Source organism: Musa acuminata, chromosome BXJ1-4 (genome assembly GCF_036884655.1).
Source record: "Musa acuminata AAA Group cultivar baxijiao chromosome BXJ1-4, Cavendish_Baxijiao_AAA, whole genome shotgun sequence".
NCBI classification, from domain to species: Eukaryota; Viridiplantae; Streptophyta; class Magnoliopsida; order Zingiberales; family Musaceae; genus Musa; species Musa acuminata.
This window is the reverse complement of record NC_088330.1, coordinates 37,474,397-37,496,500: the sequence shown is the minus strand read 5'-3', so window position 1 is coordinate 37,496,500 and position 22,104 is coordinate 37,474,397. Positions and strand designations below refer to the sequence as shown.

At 34.7% G+C, this 22,104-nt stretch overlaps 2 protein-coding genes and 1 long non-coding RNA gene across 5 annotated transcripts; 1 reads left to right on the top strand and 2 right to left on the bottom strand.

Annotated features, from left to right (window-relative positions):
* The first annotated feature begins 18 nt into the window (after positions 1 to 18).
* On the top strand, positions 19 to 2,649 carry LOC103983009 (uncharacterized). Of its 3 annotated transcripts, none has more exons than XR_010508309.1 (3): positions 21 to 578; positions 981 to 1,055; positions 2,415 to 2,649. XR_010508309.1 is itself a non-coding variant. In XM_065176825.1 (2 exons), exons 1-2 carry the CDS (start codon positions 66 to 68, stop codon positions 706 to 708), a joined length of 531 nt encoding a protein of 176 aa, XP_065032897.1. In that variant the 5' UTR covers positions 19 to 65; the 3' UTR covers positions 709 to 952. The 3 variants fall into 3 exon arrangements, 1 of the variants encoding a protein (XP_065032897.1); XR_010508315.1 differs by lacking the exon at positions 2,415 to 2,649 and adding an exon at positions 1,505 to 1,736; XM_065176825.1 differs by lacking the exons at positions 981 to 1,055; positions 2,415 to 2,649 and adding an exon at positions 691 to 952 and having other exon boundaries at positions 19 to 578.
* A 385-nt stretch (positions 2,650 to 3,034) lies between these two features.
* Positions 3,035 to 9,452, bottom strand: LOC103983482 (uncharacterized). The gene is made up of 4 exons (XM_065176824.1): positions 8,949 to 9,452; positions 6,693 to 6,806; positions 6,105 to 6,383; positions 3,035 to 3,669 (listed from the first exon to the last, which is right to left on the bottom strand). The coding sequence occupies exons 1-4, from the start codon at positions 9,399 to 9,401 to the stop codon at positions 3,424 to 3,426; spliced, it is 1,092 nt and encodes a 363-aa protein (XP_065032896.1). The 5' UTR covers positions 9,402 to 9,452; the 3' UTR covers positions 3,035 to 3,423.
* Positions 9,453 to 17,097: 7,645 nt separating this feature from the next.
* LOC135672586 (uncharacterized) lies at positions 17,098 to 19,632 on the bottom strand. Its single transcript, XR_010513021.1, has 3 exons — positions 19,543 to 19,632; positions 18,362 to 18,569; positions 17,098 to 17,312 (listed from the first exon to the last, which is right to left on the bottom strand). It is a non-coding gene; the product is annotated as an uncharacterized LOC135672586 (long non-coding RNA).
* Between the last annotated feature and the right edge of the window lie 2,472 nt (positions 19,633 to 22,104).

Here is a 22,104-nt window from a genome sequence, read left to right as displayed (position 1 = left end):
CACTTATATCTCATCTTGCATCGCTCCACAGCAAGCGGTGTCGCTACCTCACCAACAAACTCGCCATGTTCTCCTTTCCCAACGCGCCCTCCTTCTTCCTCCTCCTCCTCCTCCCTCTCCTCTTTCTGCTCTCCCCCGCTTCCGGCGCAGGGTCCCCTGCCTCGTTGTCGAACGGCACTACCGTTTACGACCTCCTCCCGGAGTACGGCCTGCCGCCAGGTATCCTCCCGGACACCGTCAAGTCCTTCTCCCTCGCCTCCGGCGGCCGGTTCGTCACCAAACTCTACGGCGCCTGCTACGTCGACTTCGAGTACGTGGTGTACTACGAGCCCCGCGTGTCGGGCGTCGTCAAGTACGGCGCCATCGAGGAGCTCCAGGGCGTCCAGATCCGCCGCTACCTCGTCTGGTTCAACGTCGACACCATCAGGCTCGACCCCTCCTCCTCCGACTTCATCTACTTTGAAGGCAGTTGGATCTCCCTCAAGCTCCGGATCGACCAGTTCCAGACCGTGCACTCTTGCAGGGGCAGCCTCTCGCTGCTCGGCCGCGCCAAGGAGGTCGCCCGTTCCATGTTCGAGGTAATGCACTTTTGCGTTGTTGTGTATGTCTGCGTGTAATTGCTTTAGAACTTAACTCCTATTTTTCTCTTTGTCCCTCAATTTTGAACATAATTTTTGTTGTTTCTGGCAGTCATTGGTCTTGGATTGAAAGAAGAAAAAAAATCATTTTGGGGCACTAATTCAATGCTTGCTTACATTTACATAACTAATTTTTAGAAGAAAGTTGGCCATCCTTACGGTATGGGAGTAAAAATATTGTATGTTTTACTGAGATACTTAACATAAGTTGACCTTTTCTCCTTGCAGCAAAAAATAAAAATAAAACTATGATTCCTTTTTTCATGAAAGTGTATCTGAGCCTACACAATGCTGGGTGAGCTGTTATTAAAGTGATTTAACAATGCTTATTGTCGATTTCAGAGCATTTTCGCACCTCAACTTTGATGGAGTAATGTGAGAGAAAAACCAGTATGCTAATGAATGGAAAGCCTGAAGGTATTGTACTCTTTTCAAGATTATCTTCACTGTTATGACATTTCGGTTGGTTGAGATTACCTACATTCTCCAAAAGTGTTCGTGATTAATTCTAATCTAAACATTGACCAGCTTCGTTTTCTGTTTGTTGACATATATAGCCTTTTCATTGATAGAATACCCCTGTATTCTCTCAGCATGATGCTATTTTATCAGCATATTGTCTGGATCACACCATCTAAGCTTATAGAATAACACCTCACACATGTAATTTATATGTGGTAGAAAAAAAAACATGTATTTATATGCTGCTTTTCATGGAAAGCTTTGGAGCTGATTTAAGTTAAGTGCAATGTTTTCCTGGATTCCTTTCAACTCTCACTCCATGGTCTCAAGGATGGTTGCCCAACCATGAAAAAGTACTTCCTCACTGCCTTCTCAAGTTTCATGTTCTTGTCTTTCATGTGCAGATCTACGGAGTTGGTTGATCCTGTTCTTTAACTTTGGAATCTTCACTCGTCTATATATATGCTATTCCTTCTAACAATATCTGCCAAAGCATTCTCCTCTGCAGTTTGTCTCCTCTTTGCTATGTAATTTCAGATTGCAGACTCATATCTATCCACACTATATAAGTTTAAATGATGACCGTATCACTTGTAACTCATTCTTGTCGAGTGAAATTGGTTTGTGCAAGATGCATTTGAATTGTTTCATTCTGTAAATTATGTTCTCTGTGACTCGAGAGTTCTTTTTTCTTTCTAGTATTTGAGATTTCTTACAGCTGCTTCAGCTATCAGCCTGATCTGCTTGTCCTTCTTTCACTCGGCATGTTTTTTATTATGGGTAGTAAATTATGATGTTATCAGTGAGAGCAAAGGTTTTGTTTTTGTATAGTTCCTTAAGAAAATGATGAAAATGCTATTCCTAATTGTATGCCTGCATATTGTTGGGTCATCTAACAACTAGGGAACAAGTTTTAAATCAAATTCCCCAGTTATTGATTAGACATAAGATTTCCTTCAAAGCAAGAAAAGAGAGAAGGTAGCTGATGAACTAACGGTTATCCTGGGCTAAGGTTGTTCCTTTGGCAACGGTGATATCAAAATAGGTTATGCACCATACCATGAGATCACTTATGAGGTAACGCTGCTCTTAGTTCTTGATATAAATTCCAGATCGATTTTTTTTTGCATTTATTTCTTTGTTTGTTTTCAGGTTCTCAAGAAACTTTTAGACAACATGAAAGGTTTCTCTAATTTGGCTAGTTTGTGTGTTATGGGCTTAGACAAGTGGAGATACATATTTAGTTTATGGGTTGGGATGTGCTAGCTTGGTTGCAATTAACCTGATTTGGTTTGTGTATTTTCTATTGTGCAGCTCTAAGAACTCGTGAGAGAAGTAAGCATGCTGGCCATGATATATGGATAAAGCTAGAGACTAGTTGATGGTCTGTGTCTATTGGAGTCTCTCTATAAGTTCTTCTCTCAAGAAATTGCTGTGTGTGGCTAATGAGTAGTCTGTTGTTCCATAATCAAAACCTTCTAAGAAGAACCGATGTAACTATGAATTTGATTATTCGAATGGTTATATTTTAGTTGTTTATTGTTATTTACTAACAGCCTTTCTACCCGTAAATGATCAGTCAAAGGTAGTAATTTCTCAGCTTTGTATTATCTAACTAATGTGGCATAATTTGATAAGAGACATGACACTTGGAAGAATCATGAAAAGGCTATTGTGCTACTTAAGACCAACATTTAAATGATGGAAATGATTTTTCTGCTTATAAAGGTAAGATTGTATATATTAAGCCTTTCCTTTTTTTTTCATCCTTATAATAAAAAATTTGAATAACTTCAAATATTATTAATTTTGACAATAAAAATTAGAACTATTTAAATAGTTCGATCTTCTTCAATTTTCAATTCTGCGGGTTCCATCGATCAATCCAATACCTTTTTAAAACCATGGTTATGTCAGATGTGGGCAGCTTAAGGTAGTAATAATGCACGTCCAGTGATGCTGCGTCAATACTTCATTCCAATCATGAGATTCAGCAAAAGACCCTACAGCTTTTGGGATTCACAGTCCAACAGTTCACAACCAATGCTTACAAGGAGGAGTTTCCAACCCTGATTAAGCCCACTTACTGGATCAGGAACACCAACAGATGCTATCGGCTCGGTTCACTCCACAGTAAGACCAAGAATGGATGCTACTTGTGATCTGAACATAGAAGGGGCCATCAAACCCTGCTGCAGATGATACCACTATGAATGTGCAGTAAACCACATCCACTTGATAGGGAAACGAAGCCCTAAGCACGACGAGTGTGAGTGCTGCACCACATCATTGTAGCTGATAAACCGTGCACACTGCATGTGTTTCATGAGGAGCTGGTCAGACAAGGATCCATGAAGACAGAGGAAGCACCTCCAGATGCTGCTGGTGATGGCGAAGAAGCAATAAAATGGTTGACAGGCAATGCCACAGGAGTGAGGTTCGGCGTCTGGCTCTGATGTCCTACAGGAGCAAAGCGTGATGGACTAACCATGGCACCACCTGCCGATGAATTCGGAGTAGTTGGCCCATAGCCAGTGGCTGTCATGCTAGCTCTAATATTTTGAAGACCCTGCTAAGCATTAGATTCCATAACTGTTAGAAATGCTGCAGCTTAATTAACGATCAAACGATGTTAAAGGTGTAACTCATAAAACAATGATCAATGATCGATAATATAAAAAGGCCAATTGTTCTGAGAAAGCCCTAAGTTTCAGGCCAATTCCATAATGTGGAGAATGCCCATGTATACCTTGCTTTTGACTTGGTATACATTTCAAAGAATAACATTAGACAATAACATTATCCGAAAGGACTAATTTTATACTTCTTTGACATATAGGTTTGGGAGTATTGTACACTAGAACATAACATCAGATCACATAAAAGGCAGAGTTTTCCAAGCATAAAGTGTGTGAAGACAAAAACATCGTCTTAAAGACACAAAGATGGAAACTCCAATGCCTTTAGTATTTATCGTTTGTCCTCCATGTAAACACCTTGCTTTTGACTTGATATACATTTCAAAGAACAGAATGTCAACTCATAAACATTATATGAATGTACTGAATTCACTTTTTTGACATATAGGTTTAGAAATATTGTACAGCAGATTAAAACATTATATAACATGAGACAAAAAGGTGGCGTCTTCCAAACATAAAGGGTGTGAAGACAAAAACAGCAATTTAAGACACGAAGAAGGAACTCTGATAACTTGGATCTTTTTTTAAAGTCTCTTTTTACCGGCTTCAGCAGGAAAGCAACATCTAGATATTGTGTTATCCATACAGCGAAAATTATTAAGGGCAGAAACTTAAAAACTTGTTGTGTGTTTATGTAGACTACCAGACACTTTGTCTGATACTTCTGTATTAGGTGAATACAACCTTTTGAGATGACCAACTTTTAAATCAAGCTTTTTGACCTTGGGGGTGTTTACGCAATATATCCATTATAAATTTAGTCAACATCAATTGCAACACAATTCTATTCCGCTTTTCTCCACACAATGACTTTCATCCTTAGTAGGAGGATTGTCATGCTAACCGAGAGGGGCCAACAAGTGTTGAGCAACCATGAAGTCAGCAGGCCATGTGTCGAATTGCCAGGTCAACATTGTGTTTATGTTGGCCATTAGAAAGTGCATGCCCATAGAAATGGCATAGTAAATACTTTCAGCACTCCCTCATGTCATGCAGTGACAATTTTTAGTTGTTACATTTCACAATAGGTATATGTGATTCATGTAAAAATTCAATATAGCTTCAAATTATTAAAACTAAACTGGGTTGTTCATTATCCTACAGAAAGAACCAAACTATATATATATATATATATATATATATATATATATATATATATATATATATATATATATATATATATATATATATATATATATATATCACCTTCCATAGTTCAATTTTAAATGTAACACTATATACTTAAGTGTAACATGGTTTGCCATAAAACAGATCAGCTGGCTTCAATCTGTGCAGTTATCATGATTCATCAAACTTTAGACAACTATCAGTCATTCTAAAACCGAATGGGTGTAATCACCCTAGACTCATTTCCAATCACACCTGATAATAGATTAAACACCCAAAAAGCGGGTCCTTTGTTCTCCTCGCTCAACCCCCACATCTTTGCCAAGAGAAGAGTCCAGTTGTAAGCATCATGACTGACCCATGTCAGCAGTAGAAGTCCAGTCACAAACACCAAGATCTACTTATGCTCAACTATAAAAGCTCAATCACAATTACCAAAATTGACCTGATTTTAATCACAAGAAAGTCCCTCCTTCAGTGATACATGGATGCAGGTCAAGTTAGAACTCATACAATCTATGATACCCAGCACCTTGCCATAAGGTAAGGTTCCCCAATAAACACATGTCAAAAGTGGATTCTAATCCCCTACCCTCCTCTCATCACTTTTCTGTGAATTAATAAAGTGAACTATGAACACCTGAGCTAAATCAAGAATGGTATAGATCACTAAGACCATCGAAACATGTTCATCCTCTCAATAAAGTACCACGTGAAAACCTAGAAAATCCAAGCAGGAATGCATGGAAATGCATTGTACTAACAATGACAGTGTGATCAAGTCAATTCTGTTAGTTTAAAACCATTAGCCAACATTTAATGAAGGATCATAGAGAACCAATAAAATATGCCAGAAATATTAAACAAAAAATTCAGCAACAGCATGCTAACTTACTTTTTAAAATGATTTGTTTTGCCATAACAGACTTTTCAGAAAATCACAAGATGTATGAGATAAGTCCCAAATTATACAGTAATCATCAAATAAGTGAAAGATTAACTTTCATTAAAAATGCAACCGGCTAATATAACATCAGTTCAGATAACTAAAAGTACAATTTAAGCATAGCAAATTAAGACTTAGGGAAAGTTCTTAACAGGAATAAAAATATTTTCCATCGTAAGGAGCATAAAATAAAATTGATTAGCCTTTTGTTTTAACAAAACCACTTACTGTGTTATGCTGGAAAGAGCCAAATGTTGTCCTTGTTAAAGATGCTGCAGATGGAGATGTACTATGGGTGTGATGCAACTGTCGTACATGACTGTTGTTCTTAGCTGCAGCATCTGATTCCCCACCTGAATCACTACCAAAATTAACCTCTACAGTAAGCTTGGGGACCTGCTTCACAGAACCCATTTCCAGTGTCATCTCTGCTTTTTGGGGAATTGAAGGATGTAAAACAGGTGACTGCATGCTCCGCCTTTTTATTTCTTCTTCGGCATTTAAGATCTGTTGGACAATGGAATCTACAGATTTCAGAAAGAAAAACACTTTGTTGCCTCTCCTATACTGAAACTTAAGAAAAATTTTCAAGAACTAATTGATGTATCATCATTTCTCTAGTTTCGTTATCAGTACAATCATTTCAACAAACTATTGCATAAACATACAAATCAGAAAACACTGTCATGCTTGAATCCAACTTATATTGTTAGTTGATATTTTGAGATTTTCTTAACAATCCCATAAAACCAAGTTATAGCATTGGAAATAACCATACTAAATGAAATGGATAAACGTATTGAAAATGAAGCTTACCTGCTTCAACATTTGGACGAGATTGTGTTTCTTCTCATTCAAGACATGCAACTTCTTCTCCAAGTCTCGTTTTCTTTCCTCCTTGTCACTAACAACATCAGATTTGTTTCTCACCTAAGAGGCAGTGCCAAATTAATAAAACAAAGCAGTATATGAGCTAAAGACAGTGGACTCTAAAGTCTGGCATTCATACAATTCTCAGAGATACAAGAATGATGGACATAACAGTTAGGTCAATGAAGTCCCGAGTGTCATAAAAATAGACATCAACTGAGTAAAAATTATCTAAGACTGTTAAGAAGATTGAAATGTTATTCCAAGAAGCCATAGAAAAATTCAAATATGGAAGAAGAATTGATTGAAGTCTGACACAATCAAGGGCATTATTCAAAGTACAAGCCGCAGGTTACTAATTGTGTTCTTTGATTCTACTTAAGTATCTTAGAGCACATCCATCGCAGGATGAAATACATGATAAGCACAGGCAGGTAAAATTTGGGAGAATAATTGATGAAAACATTAAAAAACCAAGAACCGTATTTAAAGTGAAAACCACAAATTACTTTGTGTGATCTTTGGATCCATTTAAACATTATAGACTTTTATGCACATCAGAGGAAGAAACTGCACGTGATAAATACAAATTCTAATATACCTTCTTCCCTAAAGCTATGACATTCCTGCAGAAAGGTCGAATTATCAGAACTGAATGGTGGTAGAATAAATAGAATTTTATGATGTCTACCCATACTAAAACCTCACAATTGGCACATTGTTAATCTAACAGCCATTGCTAGGTGTTCCTAAGTCACCCATGAAACTAATACCATTATAATGACCTAAGTAGTAACTCGGAGCTGCAAGAAAAAGGAAGCAATAGTATTCATTGGTTACCTTACTTGCCCAAGACTTTTCAAAAGCAAATCCATTGTCAAGCTGAAAAGAAACTATAGAAGCAATTCCATTGCTAGCTTATCCATCTGAAAACATGTCAATAGTACCTTCTCTCAATGACTAACAATCTAATCTATCACTCCAAAAATGACAGCACATAAGCCACCTCCATCACCACCTAAATCATACTAAAATTGAACTTAAATAAGTTCAATATCAGAGTGTCCATATTTGCTGCCATATCAATATCTTCATAGAAAGTAAATATGGCTACCAAATTCGGTTTATCATGAGCCACAAAATGACCAATCCATGCTCTAGATATATGATCCAAAACCACATAGTTCTCTCCTCCTACAAAAGGTAAGGTTGCTAGCAATACAATTTTGAGGGTCAACAAACCATCATTATCTTGCAGGCAGATAGACTTTGACCCAAACATCAAGTTATATAACTACCCCAAGCAATTAAATTATACTATTCCCCCAAAAATATCCAAATAGCAATTAAACTTCATTTCCTCACAATACCCCCTTGAGAAAAGTTATATAACTACCCTCTCTGAACTTTACTCAGAATCACCCCAATGGGGACCAGCTTCAACAGAGTTTATAGTTCAATTCCACCCTGATCATATTTGTAAAAACCATAAGCTTCCAAAATATGAGAAGCAAGCCTAGCTCCAGAAAACCAAACAAGTTAGATTGTTAAGGAATCAGTTAGACTGGACCAAACAAAATCAGAAATTAAAGCCTTATCGTTGTTATTGTTGTGAAACAAAGCCTGGACTAAACTATATAAGAGATGTCAATTGGAGCAAAAGATGCTTTATCTTGTATATTCTTGTGAAAGGAATCTTAACAAGTTTTTGTTCAGTTCCTTCTCTAATACCCTGAGCTCGAAGAAGGAAGTCCTCAATAATCTATGAAATGTTAAATAGCTTTGAATTGCAGCAATTTTTCCCAGACACCAATTTGATCTCTGTATATCTTCTCTTATTTACAGATAAACACAATTTCTTTCATCTGATATGTGGTTCCTTTCATTTTCCAATTATTTTGATATTTACCATTGCTTAGCCTCTTCTCAATAAATTTCTAAGAAACACAATCTCTGTATATCTTCTCTTATTTACAGATAAACACAAATTCGGTTAGTCATGTAGTTTTTGCTCCATTCTCTACTGTGATTGCCCTAATCTACTAGTCCATCATCTCTTTACAGCAGAAGATTATTGGGTAAATGAAAGAAATGGAAAATTGATTAACTAGCAAAACATGGACTCGGTAGCATCAGCAACATAATCCACGAGGTTTCATGGAACACAGAAATAAAAGAATCAACTACAAGCGCACCTCTTACCTCAAACTTTCCATCGACTATGCCGGCTTCACCAATTTTCGAATCACGAACCTCCTCCTCCTCCCGGGTGGAAGGCGCACCGGCCGGAGCATCTGAAGCGGAAGCACCGACCTCGGACTCTCGAAACGCCTCATGATCCCTCGTCTCTTCCTTGCACTTCGGCTGGGAATTCGAGGGTTCGGGATCGAGAACAGAAGAATACTCCCGTACAGAGAGGCCAATCTTGGCTCCATCGTCGTCGCCCTTGACTTCCTCCTTCGATTTCCCCTCAAGCTTGACATCTAGGGTTGTGGCGGCAACGGGGGCGGCAGAGAGGCGAGAAAGGGCCTCGGACCGCTTGCGGATGAGGATCTTAAACTGGCGGAGGGAGATGGCAGGCGGCGGCAACGGCCACCTCCGCGGGACGTCGGGGACCCGGTGGAGGTTGCCGCGGTAGAGAGAGATCGCCACCATCGTCTCTCTTCGTTTCCTCTCCGCTGTTTACCGATTGAGTAATAACAGAAGGCAAAACAATATAAAGCGAAGGACAAAAAAAAGAATCGAGAATAACAATATATATATATATATATATATATATATATATATATATATATATATATATATATATATATATATATAATATTCTTCTTATTCAAATGAACTAATGCTAACAATGATTAATAGTAATTAATTATAGTTTATTGAGCGCATGGAATATATATAATTAAATTAGAATATTTATTCATCTAAATTTTAATACTTTATATATATCCCTTTAAATATTTTGATTTCACATATACATTCCTTTAGATGTTTAAATCTTTCATAGATGTTATGTTTTTGTGAAAATCATGATTATTATTTCAATTTTAAAAAATTAAAATTTTTATAACTGAATTATCATTTTTTTTCTTTCCCCGTATTCTAAAAAATGAGAATGAGAATCGACTGTTTAAATAAATCAATAAATCATCAATTACTAAGTGGATCTGTTAAAACAGTGTTTTATGTATGAAAATATATCAGATAAAATTTTATATTTCAATCTTTGATAAATGGATCTAATATATCATTACCAAATTAATACTTTAAATTGAAAGATATATCAAATTAGGATTTAAACACTTAGTCCTTTGGCAAGCGAGTCTATTGCACCACAATCATATTAATGTTGTAAATATAAAAATATATCAAGTTAAATTTTGATCCTTCAACTTTTGATAAGTGTGTCTAATATACCATAATCACACATATAATTAAGATGTAAAAAATATATCATTTGGCAAGTGGTAAAAGTTGAAAAATATTACTTTTGTCAATTATTTGATTCTTTATTTTTTTAATAGTTAAAAATATTTATACTGGTTTGAGTTTTGATGTTATTATACTACCGTCATCCACAAAGACTAATCAAAACAATGTATTTGTAAATTTTTAATTCCAAAAGATGTATTTGTTAAAACTTAAATATATAGAAGCAAATAAGAAAATAATTAACTTCAAAAAGAACATCATTTTATGTTTCTATTAATATTTGAAAAATATTTATATTAATTTAAGTTTCGATGTTATTATATGGACACCATCTAAGAGAATAATTAATATGATATATTTACTTATTTTTAATCTAAAAGAAATAGGATGAATTAAAAAAAAAAACTTATTTTTGTGAAATTCTGATACAACTTATCCACTTTCAAAATTTCTCACAAATTATCCTTTTTCTAAATGACCATTTTGCTCTTGACCCGAACTTGCCTCGACATCTAATCTGCATTGTCTTCTCTCTCCTCTACCTCGTAAGATCTATCATTACCTCCTCTAAACCTCGTGAGACTCATCGTCTTTGTCGTTGTGCAATGAATAACAATGACAATAATCTTATCGGACCCTTTCTTACACGCAAGGGATAAGTGTGGACAATGAGAGTCACCACCTCCATAGACTCTTGTCATACCCTCTTATATACATGAGAGCCATAAACAATGATGGTGAGGGTCGCCACGATCACGTTCCATCCTTTCTCGTGCAAGGGTAACGTGGCTTCGATAGGGGTTCACGAAGGTATCTATAGTTTTAATAGGGCAAAGGAAAGAGAGATAATGGCAAAGTCAGGTTCATTCTTTTCACACAACAAAGGGATACTATGAGAATTTTTGAAGATTGAAATACTTAGTGAGAATTTTTCAAAGATATCTAAAAGAAAAAGCATACATTAAAACTTAAATATAGAGAGGCAAATAAGGAAATCATTAAGTTCAAAATGAGCAGCATCGTATCTTTTCTGGATTGTTACTCGTATTTCCATAATATGCGAGAGAATTGTATAAAAACTCATTTGAGATGTATTAGTTTTCAACCAAACCCCCTATTCTTGGATTGAACCAATTGCAGTATTTTTAATTGAGTTAAAGTGTCTATGTTATCAAATTGATTATAATATTTATTGAATGAAGTTACAGTGTTTTAGTTTAATAATAAAAAGTGTTATGTCTATTAAAAAATCATAATAATGTTTCAGTTAGAAAATTCCTACCAAGCTTAAATATTTAGTTTATTATACATTTTTGAGGTTTCATAAAATGATTAATTTAAGTTTTTAAAATATTTTAAAATAAAGGATAATAAATATTCATTTTTATACTTAATCTTAATTTTAGGTCTATGTATTTTAAAATATCATATAATATTTTATTTATTTATTATAAATATAAGTAAAAAGTAAGATATTATCCCATGAAAAAGTTTTTTCATAAAATTTTAATATTTTAATTCAAGTGTTATAACATATATGAGTTGGTTGACACCTTAATATCGTCAGGACGTGGCTTCATTATCACATGTACAAGTCGGTAATTGACACATATCTAGTGAAAAACAGTATATTTCTAATCAATCTAACAAAAATGCATAACCGTCGAAAGTCAATAAAGGTGGTTACAATCGGTTTCTACTAACTATCTAACACCCTATGCATCCATTATAAAAGGGAGTCCCATAGGTCCGCTCAACGTATAAAAAATTAATAAACTCAACTTGTCTGATTAGTCTAGCTTCCATGACTTCAATACTGATTTGAGCATCGGAGGAGTATACTTAGTTTTGTAGGGATTAGATATCCAGCTCGATAGATTTTCCTATGATCGACTCAAAAAAAAAAAAAAAGATTGAATCCGAATAGACATCCAACTCGGACAATCCAAAACCAACCTTAATAGATTTTGCGTTAAAAGATGAGCCGATCCTTATGTCTCAAGGAAAAGTAAATACATTATTGTAGAAGTAATAATTCTTAAATTCAAGTCTACATGATAAGCATCTTATATATCATAAATTTAATAAAAAAAATCATTTTTAAAAATATGGTAAGTTTATTCAAATATATAGTAATTGGACTATAATTAGTTCAAATTCTCACCAACATTAATTCTCGATTTTATTATACATTTTGAGGTTTCATAAAACAACTTGAGAATTTATTTAATGATTTTAGACAAAAATTAAAATTATTTTGCTGTATTTCAAAATAAAAATGATAAATTGTGATTTTTTTTTTCAATCAACCTTAAATTCAGTTAAAAAAATCCTATAATATTTGTGTTTATTTATTATAAAATACAATAATAAAAATGAATGAGACATTAACCAATTATAATATTTTTAATCCTGGTTACTAAACCAATGCTTTAAGGCTCCATTAAAAGACACTATAATTGAGTTATATACAAATTCCCACAACCTAAATTAACAACTTTCTTGTAGGTCTCAAGGTCTTGAGATTTTATAAAATGATTTATATAAAGTTTGGGTGGTTTTGGATAAAAACTAAAGAGGTCTTGACATATTCTAAAATAAATGGTAACAAAATTTCACTTTTTATCACTTAACCTTAAATATGGGTGGCAACATTACCCAATTATAATTTTTTCTTACTAAACCAAAATATTACAACTAAGCCTTGTGTAGTTCAAATTCTCATAATCTTGGTTATTAACTCTACTATAACTTCTAAGATTTGAAAAAGGAGTTTATAAGAGAGTTTGAGCTGTCATAATGGAAATTAGGAAGTTTTTAATATATTTTCAAATATTTTAATTTTCTCATTAAGACTTCAATTTATAGATACATATTTTGAAAGACTTTGTAATATTTTCATTCATTTATTATGGAAGAGTGCCAATAAATACTAACAATATACAGTGTTTTTTAATAGATTTTTTACTGAATTGAAACATTATAATTCCATTTGGAAATATGATAACCTGTTGTTCCGGTTTAAGATTGAACCGGTTTGATTGGAAACCGGTTGGACCCAATTGCGTCTCAACGAAAAAATAACTTTTGTTTTTGTTTTTTGTTTATAAGAGAACAATTTGATCATTTGAAAAAGAAAGTGACTCTATTTTTTTTTGTCGGTACAAATCATAAGGTTTCTTCATGCAACTTAGTAAAGTTGCATTGATTATCTAAAAATGTTTGGATTCTGATTAATATGTATCACTTTGTGTGTGTGTGTGTATATAATAAGACAATATATATTTTTAACCACTATAAATGTATTTTAAAAATATTAGTCAGTGCTAATATATTAAATTGGTTCATATGCTGATGAATTTTCTTTTTATCCAACGCTAGAAAAGGAGTAATTTTTGTATCAGATGTCTCAATCCTTGTTTTCTTGAGAGACAAATTGGGTTCAAAGTCCTTTTCTCAATAATCTGATATGGTGGTGGATGGGGTCAACAACTTAGTTTGGTTCTCTCTTCATTATTTAATTATCTTTATTTTTATTTTTAGAATCAGTAATTATTTTTTTTTAATTTTACAACTGAAAATGATTTGTAGTGTAAGGAATTCAAATATGAAAAGATTTTTACTTGAAAATAGGAATACATCAACATTAAGGATTGGTTGCTCTATAAATATCCTATTTGATATGTGATAATGATGATACTCATGAGATTATTCTAGTAAATCTAGAGTGGCCCAAGCAAGAAAAAAATTCTTTAGGATTTTAGATTTATGTGACTATCCACACAAAGAGATTCTATATTTGGATTTGAGCTAACTTAGAAGGGTTTTTCTTTCTTGTATTTTCTTTTTTTCATATAAATAAAATATTATTTTCTTCGTAAATATACAATGCATTTTATTGTGTGTTCTCTAAATTTATTCCCTTGCAATCATAGCCTCCTTCCCCCTACAATAACTTTTCTCATGTTAATTTTGGTTTAAATGGAGAGTTGCTTCAACCTTTTTGGTATTGCTCTCATCTACTAATTTCGACATTAATCGCCATGGAGCTCATAGTTAAAGATCGTGATCATGAACATTATTATCAATTTAACAAAAGAATCTACTCATCATCTTGAGCAAGCAAAATTTTTTTTTGTTCCTTTTTCATTCAATCACCTCTTCTTTCTTGTACATACTCTTTTTTTTCTCTCGCGTCTCACCATAAACCTATTTGATTTTTACATGTTATCAAAAATAAAATTTAAAATCTAAATTTGATACCTAAACCAAATTCAAGATACAATCAATAAGAGAAGCAAGAGAGAACAAGTTTAAAATCTAAATTTGATACCTAAACCAAATTCAAGATACAATCAATAAGAGAAGCAAGAGAGAACAAGATAGGCTGATGAGAGGTGATTAGAGACATGATCGTTGTCTACTAGCAACATGATTGAATCATAAATTCATCCTTCACTTTTATGAGTACTAAAGCATTAAGATGAATATCATCTTCAAGTCTAGCCTACGATGTTTATGAGATTGTCGATAAAAATTTTAAAGAATATAGTCGAAAAAGAAAATTCTCTCACTGTGATGAGTTAAAAGAACTAAAGAAGAGGAATAAAAAAACAGTTACCTTCATCAAGCATTTGAGCTAAAATAAATTCAAAAAGATAATAGTAGTAGAAACATTGTAGGAGACTTGATCTACGATGAAGTTTATCAATATAGGTTTACTGTAAAGTTTGAAAACCAAACTTGAGCCTAATTAGGTTTGGCTTAGATTAGTTTTATAAAAAAAAAAGCTAAAAGAAGAGAGATGAACAATGTTGAAAAGAGATTTAGAGGAGATGAATAATGGTATATTAATGAGATTTATGATAATTCTTAGAAAACAACCATGTTTTAATCTTACAAATTTTAAAAGGTATATATGCTTATTTTATACCTAAAACAAAGTTGGTTATTACCACACATGATAAGCAATTCCATGGTAAGGAAATAATTATACTATCTAAATAACTAAAACAAAACACCTCCATGGTTGAGTTATTTACAAGAAATTTTTGAATTTTTTTAATGTGACATAAAATGAAATTTATATAAAATTATACAGAAAAAAAGTCATCACAAAGAGTCAATATGTTGCTGCAAAATTATGCATCATGTGGTATAAATGTATGATGTAATCCCTTCTATTCCTCTTAAGCTTTTCGTTCCCATTTCCATCTACAACATTGGTCAAACTAAACTCAAAATAACGTTTACCGCGAAGGATGAACCTAACGGAGCGCAGGAGTGGTCTGGTCGCCGAGCACTGGCTACGGCAACACCATGTCATTTCATCAAACACGTTCTATGCGTTGGCGGGAGTGGGTCTCGCGCAGAGACAGAAACCCACCGACCAGGGGCGCCACCGCTTTTTCTTCTTCACCGGTGGAACCTGAGGCGGGACGGCCACCGCGGCATCGGCCTTGAGCTCGGGGATCGAAGTCACGGGCTCAGGCACCGGCACGGCCGCGCCGTTGAGCTCCACCCCACGCATCGGGTCATTCCATATCCGACCCGACGACCCTTGTCTTCGGAACGACATCGCCGATCGCTGGAGCTTCGACATGTCCGTCGTCGTCGTCATCGGTCTATTCTTTTCCTCCCGTTTGGCTCGATCGATGGGAGAAGTAGAGAGATGTTTGCGCAGTCTTTAGGGAGCACAAGATGGGGGTTGCTTCTCGAATCGTATCCTTTGAAGTGTTGTCATGTTCTAATAGTAGAAGAGGGAAGACGTTGGTTGTTATGGATTTGTGGAGATGGCGTGGAGCTGTGGATATTATTAGCAGCGACGTATACGGTTTGCACCTCGATGTGAACGCGGTGGGTTTTGTCATGCCAATCAGGCAAATAGCATCTAAAATACTCCTATCATGGTTATAATTGTAATAAATTGGGATATTGGCTATATGTGGATATAGGGATGAATATATTAGGTTAATAAATTGAGAGAAAAAAATCTTTAATAAATTTTGTGAATGAATATAAGAGAAAGACTCGAATGTCATTATTATCTTAATATTCTTTAAGTCAGATTAGAGGACTCATTAATCGATTTCTGATACGTATGAATAAATTAAAAAAAAAGCTCATACCATTTAACCAAGCAAATAATCACAAATCTAATGGATCAAGTCATACAGCATGCATGTCTCCATCCTGTAAACAATCTTGAGGTAAGATAACATTACAGAGCTCGCAAGAACCCCATCATCATCAGGTTTGTGCGTATGATACTAGCTGAGCAATTCAAACATGCAACACATTATTAATTTGTCCCTAAAAAATCTTAATTATAGTATTATTCTTTTGATAAGCACACAGGAGACAAATAGGCAAGACTACAGCTTATCAGAATCATTATGGTCCATCGGGTTGGCAAACTAAAAGTATAATCAATTCATCATTTTGTTCATATTCCATAATCAACATATCTGGTTCTGACAAGGACTTAGCATGCAAGCCACCTTTTCCCCTTTCCCAACAACTGTTTTGAGTACGTCAGAAATTTAGGACCCAAATGGTTTGCATAAAAATGAGAAACATATCACCCATCAACTTTCCCACCATTTAAACCAAACAAACAACCCAAAAAGGATTTTCTAAGCCTCATTGAATATTCTACGATCGCCAACTTAAACCCTAGAAGAATGGAAACTAAAGCAAATGAACTGAAAATGAGGCTGCCTGAATCATTGCAGTTGGCCATATTAACAATCAATCATGTTTGATGCTCTCAAAAAGTAGGGTATAACACAGGTTGAAGAACACAGACAAGATAACTATCTTAGTACCTTCATGTATGTAATATTATCAAAATTATAACTCACATCGTAAGTGAGTAAAGATATTGACTTGTAAGAATCTGATGAATGTATTATGTACGATAACTCTGGTTCAAATATTTTAATCAATGATTTAGATCAAACGGAGTTATACGTCGGTTAGTCCATCAAACTCGGATCGTGACATTTAATATCAAGGTCAATAATCACCGTCTCGACTGCTCCTGATAGAGGAATCACTATGAAAACTATGACCACCAACTAGAATTGGAGTAGCACCACTCTGGAAGGATCTGAGTGCTCGTTCCCGTTCCTGTCAATGTCACAAGCAACAGAATAATATAACAATACTGTTACAAGAACTATTTTAAACAACAAATGATTGACGAATGACTCTTAAAAGGAGAAGCAGCATTTTTCAGTTGAGAAAAGAAAATTACTTCACTCAATCAATTATATTGCTTAAAATTGTAACTAATATAGAAGGCAGAACAATTATCTCATCCACCACAAATTTAAGGTTGACATGAATCACTAACAAATGCACATCACAATATGAACTGGAAATCCAGAGTTAGAAGTTGCCATACAAATTAGCCGAGTAGTAGTTCCACCTACAGTTTGATTTTATCAGATGATGATGCTTGTAGATTTTACAGCAAATCTGTTGTTGGCTATATTTTCTTGCTAAACTATGGTACCCACACATGGAATTGTTGTCAGATAAGTGCTTGACCAATCAGACTCAACCGCATCAAGGACTAAGACAAAATTAAAAAGTGGGTTCAGTTTGAATGATGGGTTATAAAGGAGTCAGAATAAATGAAGAAGAATCATTTGAGAAGTCACTGGACAATTTAAAAAGAAAGATATTTTTAAAGAATCATGCATATTTAGATTCAATCAAGGTGTCATTTCAGAAATTTCAGAGCTTACTATAAAGAATCTATAAATTCTACTATCTAGGGTATATTTACAAAGACATAGGCCTTTGTAAATATAGGCACCATGTAATAAGTCAATAACAGGAGGGGCATGAGTACATAGGCCTGCGAGCAATTGATTCATCTAATAAGTCAATAACAGGAGGGGCATGTGAATTGTTGAAGTCCGGATAAATAATAATAATTTAAAATTAATTTCTTTTATTCATTTAAGATGAATATTTGTTTTACTAAATAGGATTCTTTTAAAAAACACCTAATTGAGTGCACAATAAATATACCAACTGCAACATTTATTTTGCCATTTATATGTTTATTTGCTATAAGTTATTATTTTTTGGTAATTTATGTCTTTAAAGTGATTGTTAGAGGTTTAAATAGGAAACAACTAAATTATCATATTGTCATTACTTTTTACCTGGGGATTCGCGCTCCTCAAATCACTATATGATGGGTTTTTTTGTGTCGTGCAACATGGCAAGCTTCCTGAGGTAACCATTTGTCATTGTTTTCCACTGTTGCTCCTATAGTGGAATGCATGCAGCATGCTGTGTCGTGCACTCACAAACTGGCAGTGACAATCTCCGATCAATCCAATTGTTTATATCCTCCTTCGCAACTAGTGTCTACAAGGAAAAAAAGTTCTTATCACCCCCAAAATTTTCATCATGGTAAACTGACTGGAAAAAGATATAAATAGTGTTTTCAGTCCAATTAGAAATTATTGCATGGCAAAATAAGAGTGTCACGTGGAATGTTGCATGCTTCCAACGGTAGTAGCAAGCGTTGAAGACAGTTGCAAAGATCAGCAAGTGAAAATCGCAACGTGATGGGCAAGTGAAAATTCCGAGTAGCACCATGATTTGAAGAGCACGAGCTCCAAGACATAGTCGAGGGAAAAAAGAAAATCTAATAATTTGGAATGTTCTTTTTTAAAAGCTTTAACAAGAAGTTTATAACACCTAGATTAAGTCCAACATTAATAGTAATAGTAGATAAAGATCAAGATAAACTTATAAAGGATAATGAATGTCTTAATGTTAACTTGGGACTCAAGCATTTTGGACTAGGATAAACTTACACGGCTCAACAAAATTAACAGTATCTCATTAGACTAAGTTGTGGGAATTGGTACTAAGACTGACATAATATTAAGACATGATAAAAGACTTAAAGCCTTTGTGAATGCTTATCTTTTTTTTTTATATATATGTGTAATCAAATATAATATGATTATTTAAAATCCAGGCATCTTGTCATTTTTGTTATATTTGCCTATAATCACCTTAGACAATAAAAATCTATTCCCAACTATTACCCCAGACAACTAAAATCTATCTCCAACAAATTATATATATATATATATATATATATATATATATATTCAAAAATAGCTGACCTACAAAAAGATATAGTTTCTTAATGTATTAAATTTCTTCAACATTTAGATGGGGACATGAAAAATATAGAAAACATATCATTTAGAATTACTAAACTTTGCATAAAATAACACAGAAAAAACAACGGGCTTCCACAAAAGGCATTCGTTAGGAATAGGGGATTCAAAGTCAAATGAACTAAAAATGAGAAAAGAAGAACCTGCTAATTGATTGGGGATCCACCAGTCTGGTAGGAGAACTTTCTAGCCTCCTCATGTATCTAAGATGTCAATAACAGAAACCAACACAGAATGAGTTATATTAGTTGCATACAAGGAAATCTACATATAAAGCTCATATACAGTATCATTAATTTATTTTGAAGAAATTAATGCAATAATAAATGGTAGAGAACAACAGATAAAGAAGTACAAGAAGTTGATGATTTGACTAAGACTTTTTAGATGGATGATGGGTGTTAAAAAGACCTAACAGATAATCCAAATTAATAATGCAAAAGTTTACCAACTTCTTTTTTGATCAATTGTCCTTTGCTCTTCTTCTTGTGCTTCAACAACTTCAGGATAATTTTTGCGACTGGGCAGTCAGACTTTAGGAAAGTGGTTCTATCTTGTAAATTATCAACATCTGGACTATCCAAAGAAATAAAATATAGCATTACATGTATATTTTGGCTCCCTTTTCTATAATCTATTTATTTGTAAGAAAAAGGAGAAAAGAAATTTTATAATGAAGACTATTAATAAGATCTGATATTATTTTACTTTGATTGTTAGTGACCTAATGCAATCCTTCACTTTTTTTATCTGAGCTTAAGATGAGCATTGATAGTGACTAAAATTTTCTAGTGAAAACTCTATCATGAAAAATCAAAGTAAGTTGCTTGGACCATAAGCAAATAAAATGAAGATGTCTTTCCTTTACTTTGTCGTGTTTCGAATGCAGGGCAACTTTTTTTTTTTTTCTTTTTCTTGGAAATTGGAGATGATTTATTCTCATTTTTCAAATAAAGAATCTGAAAGAAAGGTTAACCTGTCCTCAAAATATGAGAAACAATTTGCATGATTTTTTATAGTTTTCCTATCGGATAAAAATCAGAAAGAAATTTCTCAAAATAAAACAGTATTATGTAGACATGCAAACAAACACACCCTTATAGGAAGATACCAATTGCGATTGAAATAATATCCATAATAACTGTAAAAACTTCTGGAATCAATTGATCCGAGGAAAAAAGTTAAATGAAAAGATCAATTATTAATAATGCAATAAGTAATCTCATACCCAAAAAACAAATTCTGTAACAATCGTTAACTAAATAAACTGTTAACACATTCCAAACAAGGTTCAAGAAAAAAAAGAATGCATACTTGAACCGAGAGCTCACGGGTAGGTGACAAGATAAGCGCAGGAGGATACACTGCCCTCGAGCCCCGCTGCCACTGTGAAGGTGGTCCCCTTATGATCCCACTAATAATTGGAAAGCAGAAAGCTGCAGCCTTTCCTGACCCAGAGTCTGAGCACAGACCATCAGGTCTCGTCCAGCTAGCAAGATGGGAATAACATGGCTCACGTCCACAGGTGTGTTTTCATCCCCCAAATCTCAGCAAATGTGCTCACCGGCGGAGTCACATTCTCACCGCTCACCACCATAGGTATGCCTTCATATGGATTAAAATTTATGCCAGTAGTCTCCTGACCATCAAACGCGACTTCAGTGGTTTCTTCATCATCTGCGAAAGGGTTCTTCTCACGCTTCCTCCGATCCCACCCAACGCTCCTTGAGCCCCAACCACCTCCTCCACCCAGGCCGCCAGCAAAGCCAGGGCGTCCTGCATCTCTAGTAGAGCCACCACCCCATCGGTCTCCTCCAGAAGGCGCTCTAGGCCCAGATGGTAATTTAGCCGCAGAAGAACCATAGACAGGGGCTGGCGCTGGGAGTTTGGAAGACTGCACACCGTTGGAAGGACGTAGGCAGCGCGAACAGGGCGAGGGGCGGCAATGACCACAGCAGCAGTGGCGTTGGTGTTGCCAGTGTTGCTTATGCTTACAGAAGCACCGATCGCACACGCCGAGCTCTCGGCGTTCGCAACCGAATCAGCCCATGAAGTTCGCATAATTCAGGAAACAGTCTCGACCTACCAACCACCTTAGATCATATATTCCTAACCCTAGATGATCCAAACAGAAAAAACACAATGGAAGACAGATGTGCTGAGGAAAAGCACCAAAACCCAATATATTTCGGCGACCAAAGCAAAGGGTAGGGACATAGATACCTGGAGAGATTGAGAAAGAGAGAAACGGAGACAGTAAAACTGAGGAAAGGAACTGGGTGGAGGAGAGACAGTAGAAAGCCTGGAACGGGATGGGTAAAAGCGTTGCGGGAGGGAAGGGAGAAACGGAGGAAAGGAACCGGGCGAGGAGAGCCGCGAAAAGGAACCCTAACGACTCGTTCATGGATGCGGACCCACCGTAACACGAGGGGCTGACTACCGGAGTTAATTGCATATTATCTCGGTACTTATTTTTAATTTTTCGATACTTATATTTTAAAAATTATATTAATATTCTTTATAATTACGAAAGTAACCGATCTATTTATACTAACATTGTTAATTTTATTAATGAAATCATAAAAATAAAAAGTAAAAAGATAATTTTGTTAGTTAATTTTACTGACGAAAATAAAAAATAAAAAATAAAAAGATAATTTTAACATTCGATGATGGACAACGTTTGTGGTGGTGGACATCATTGT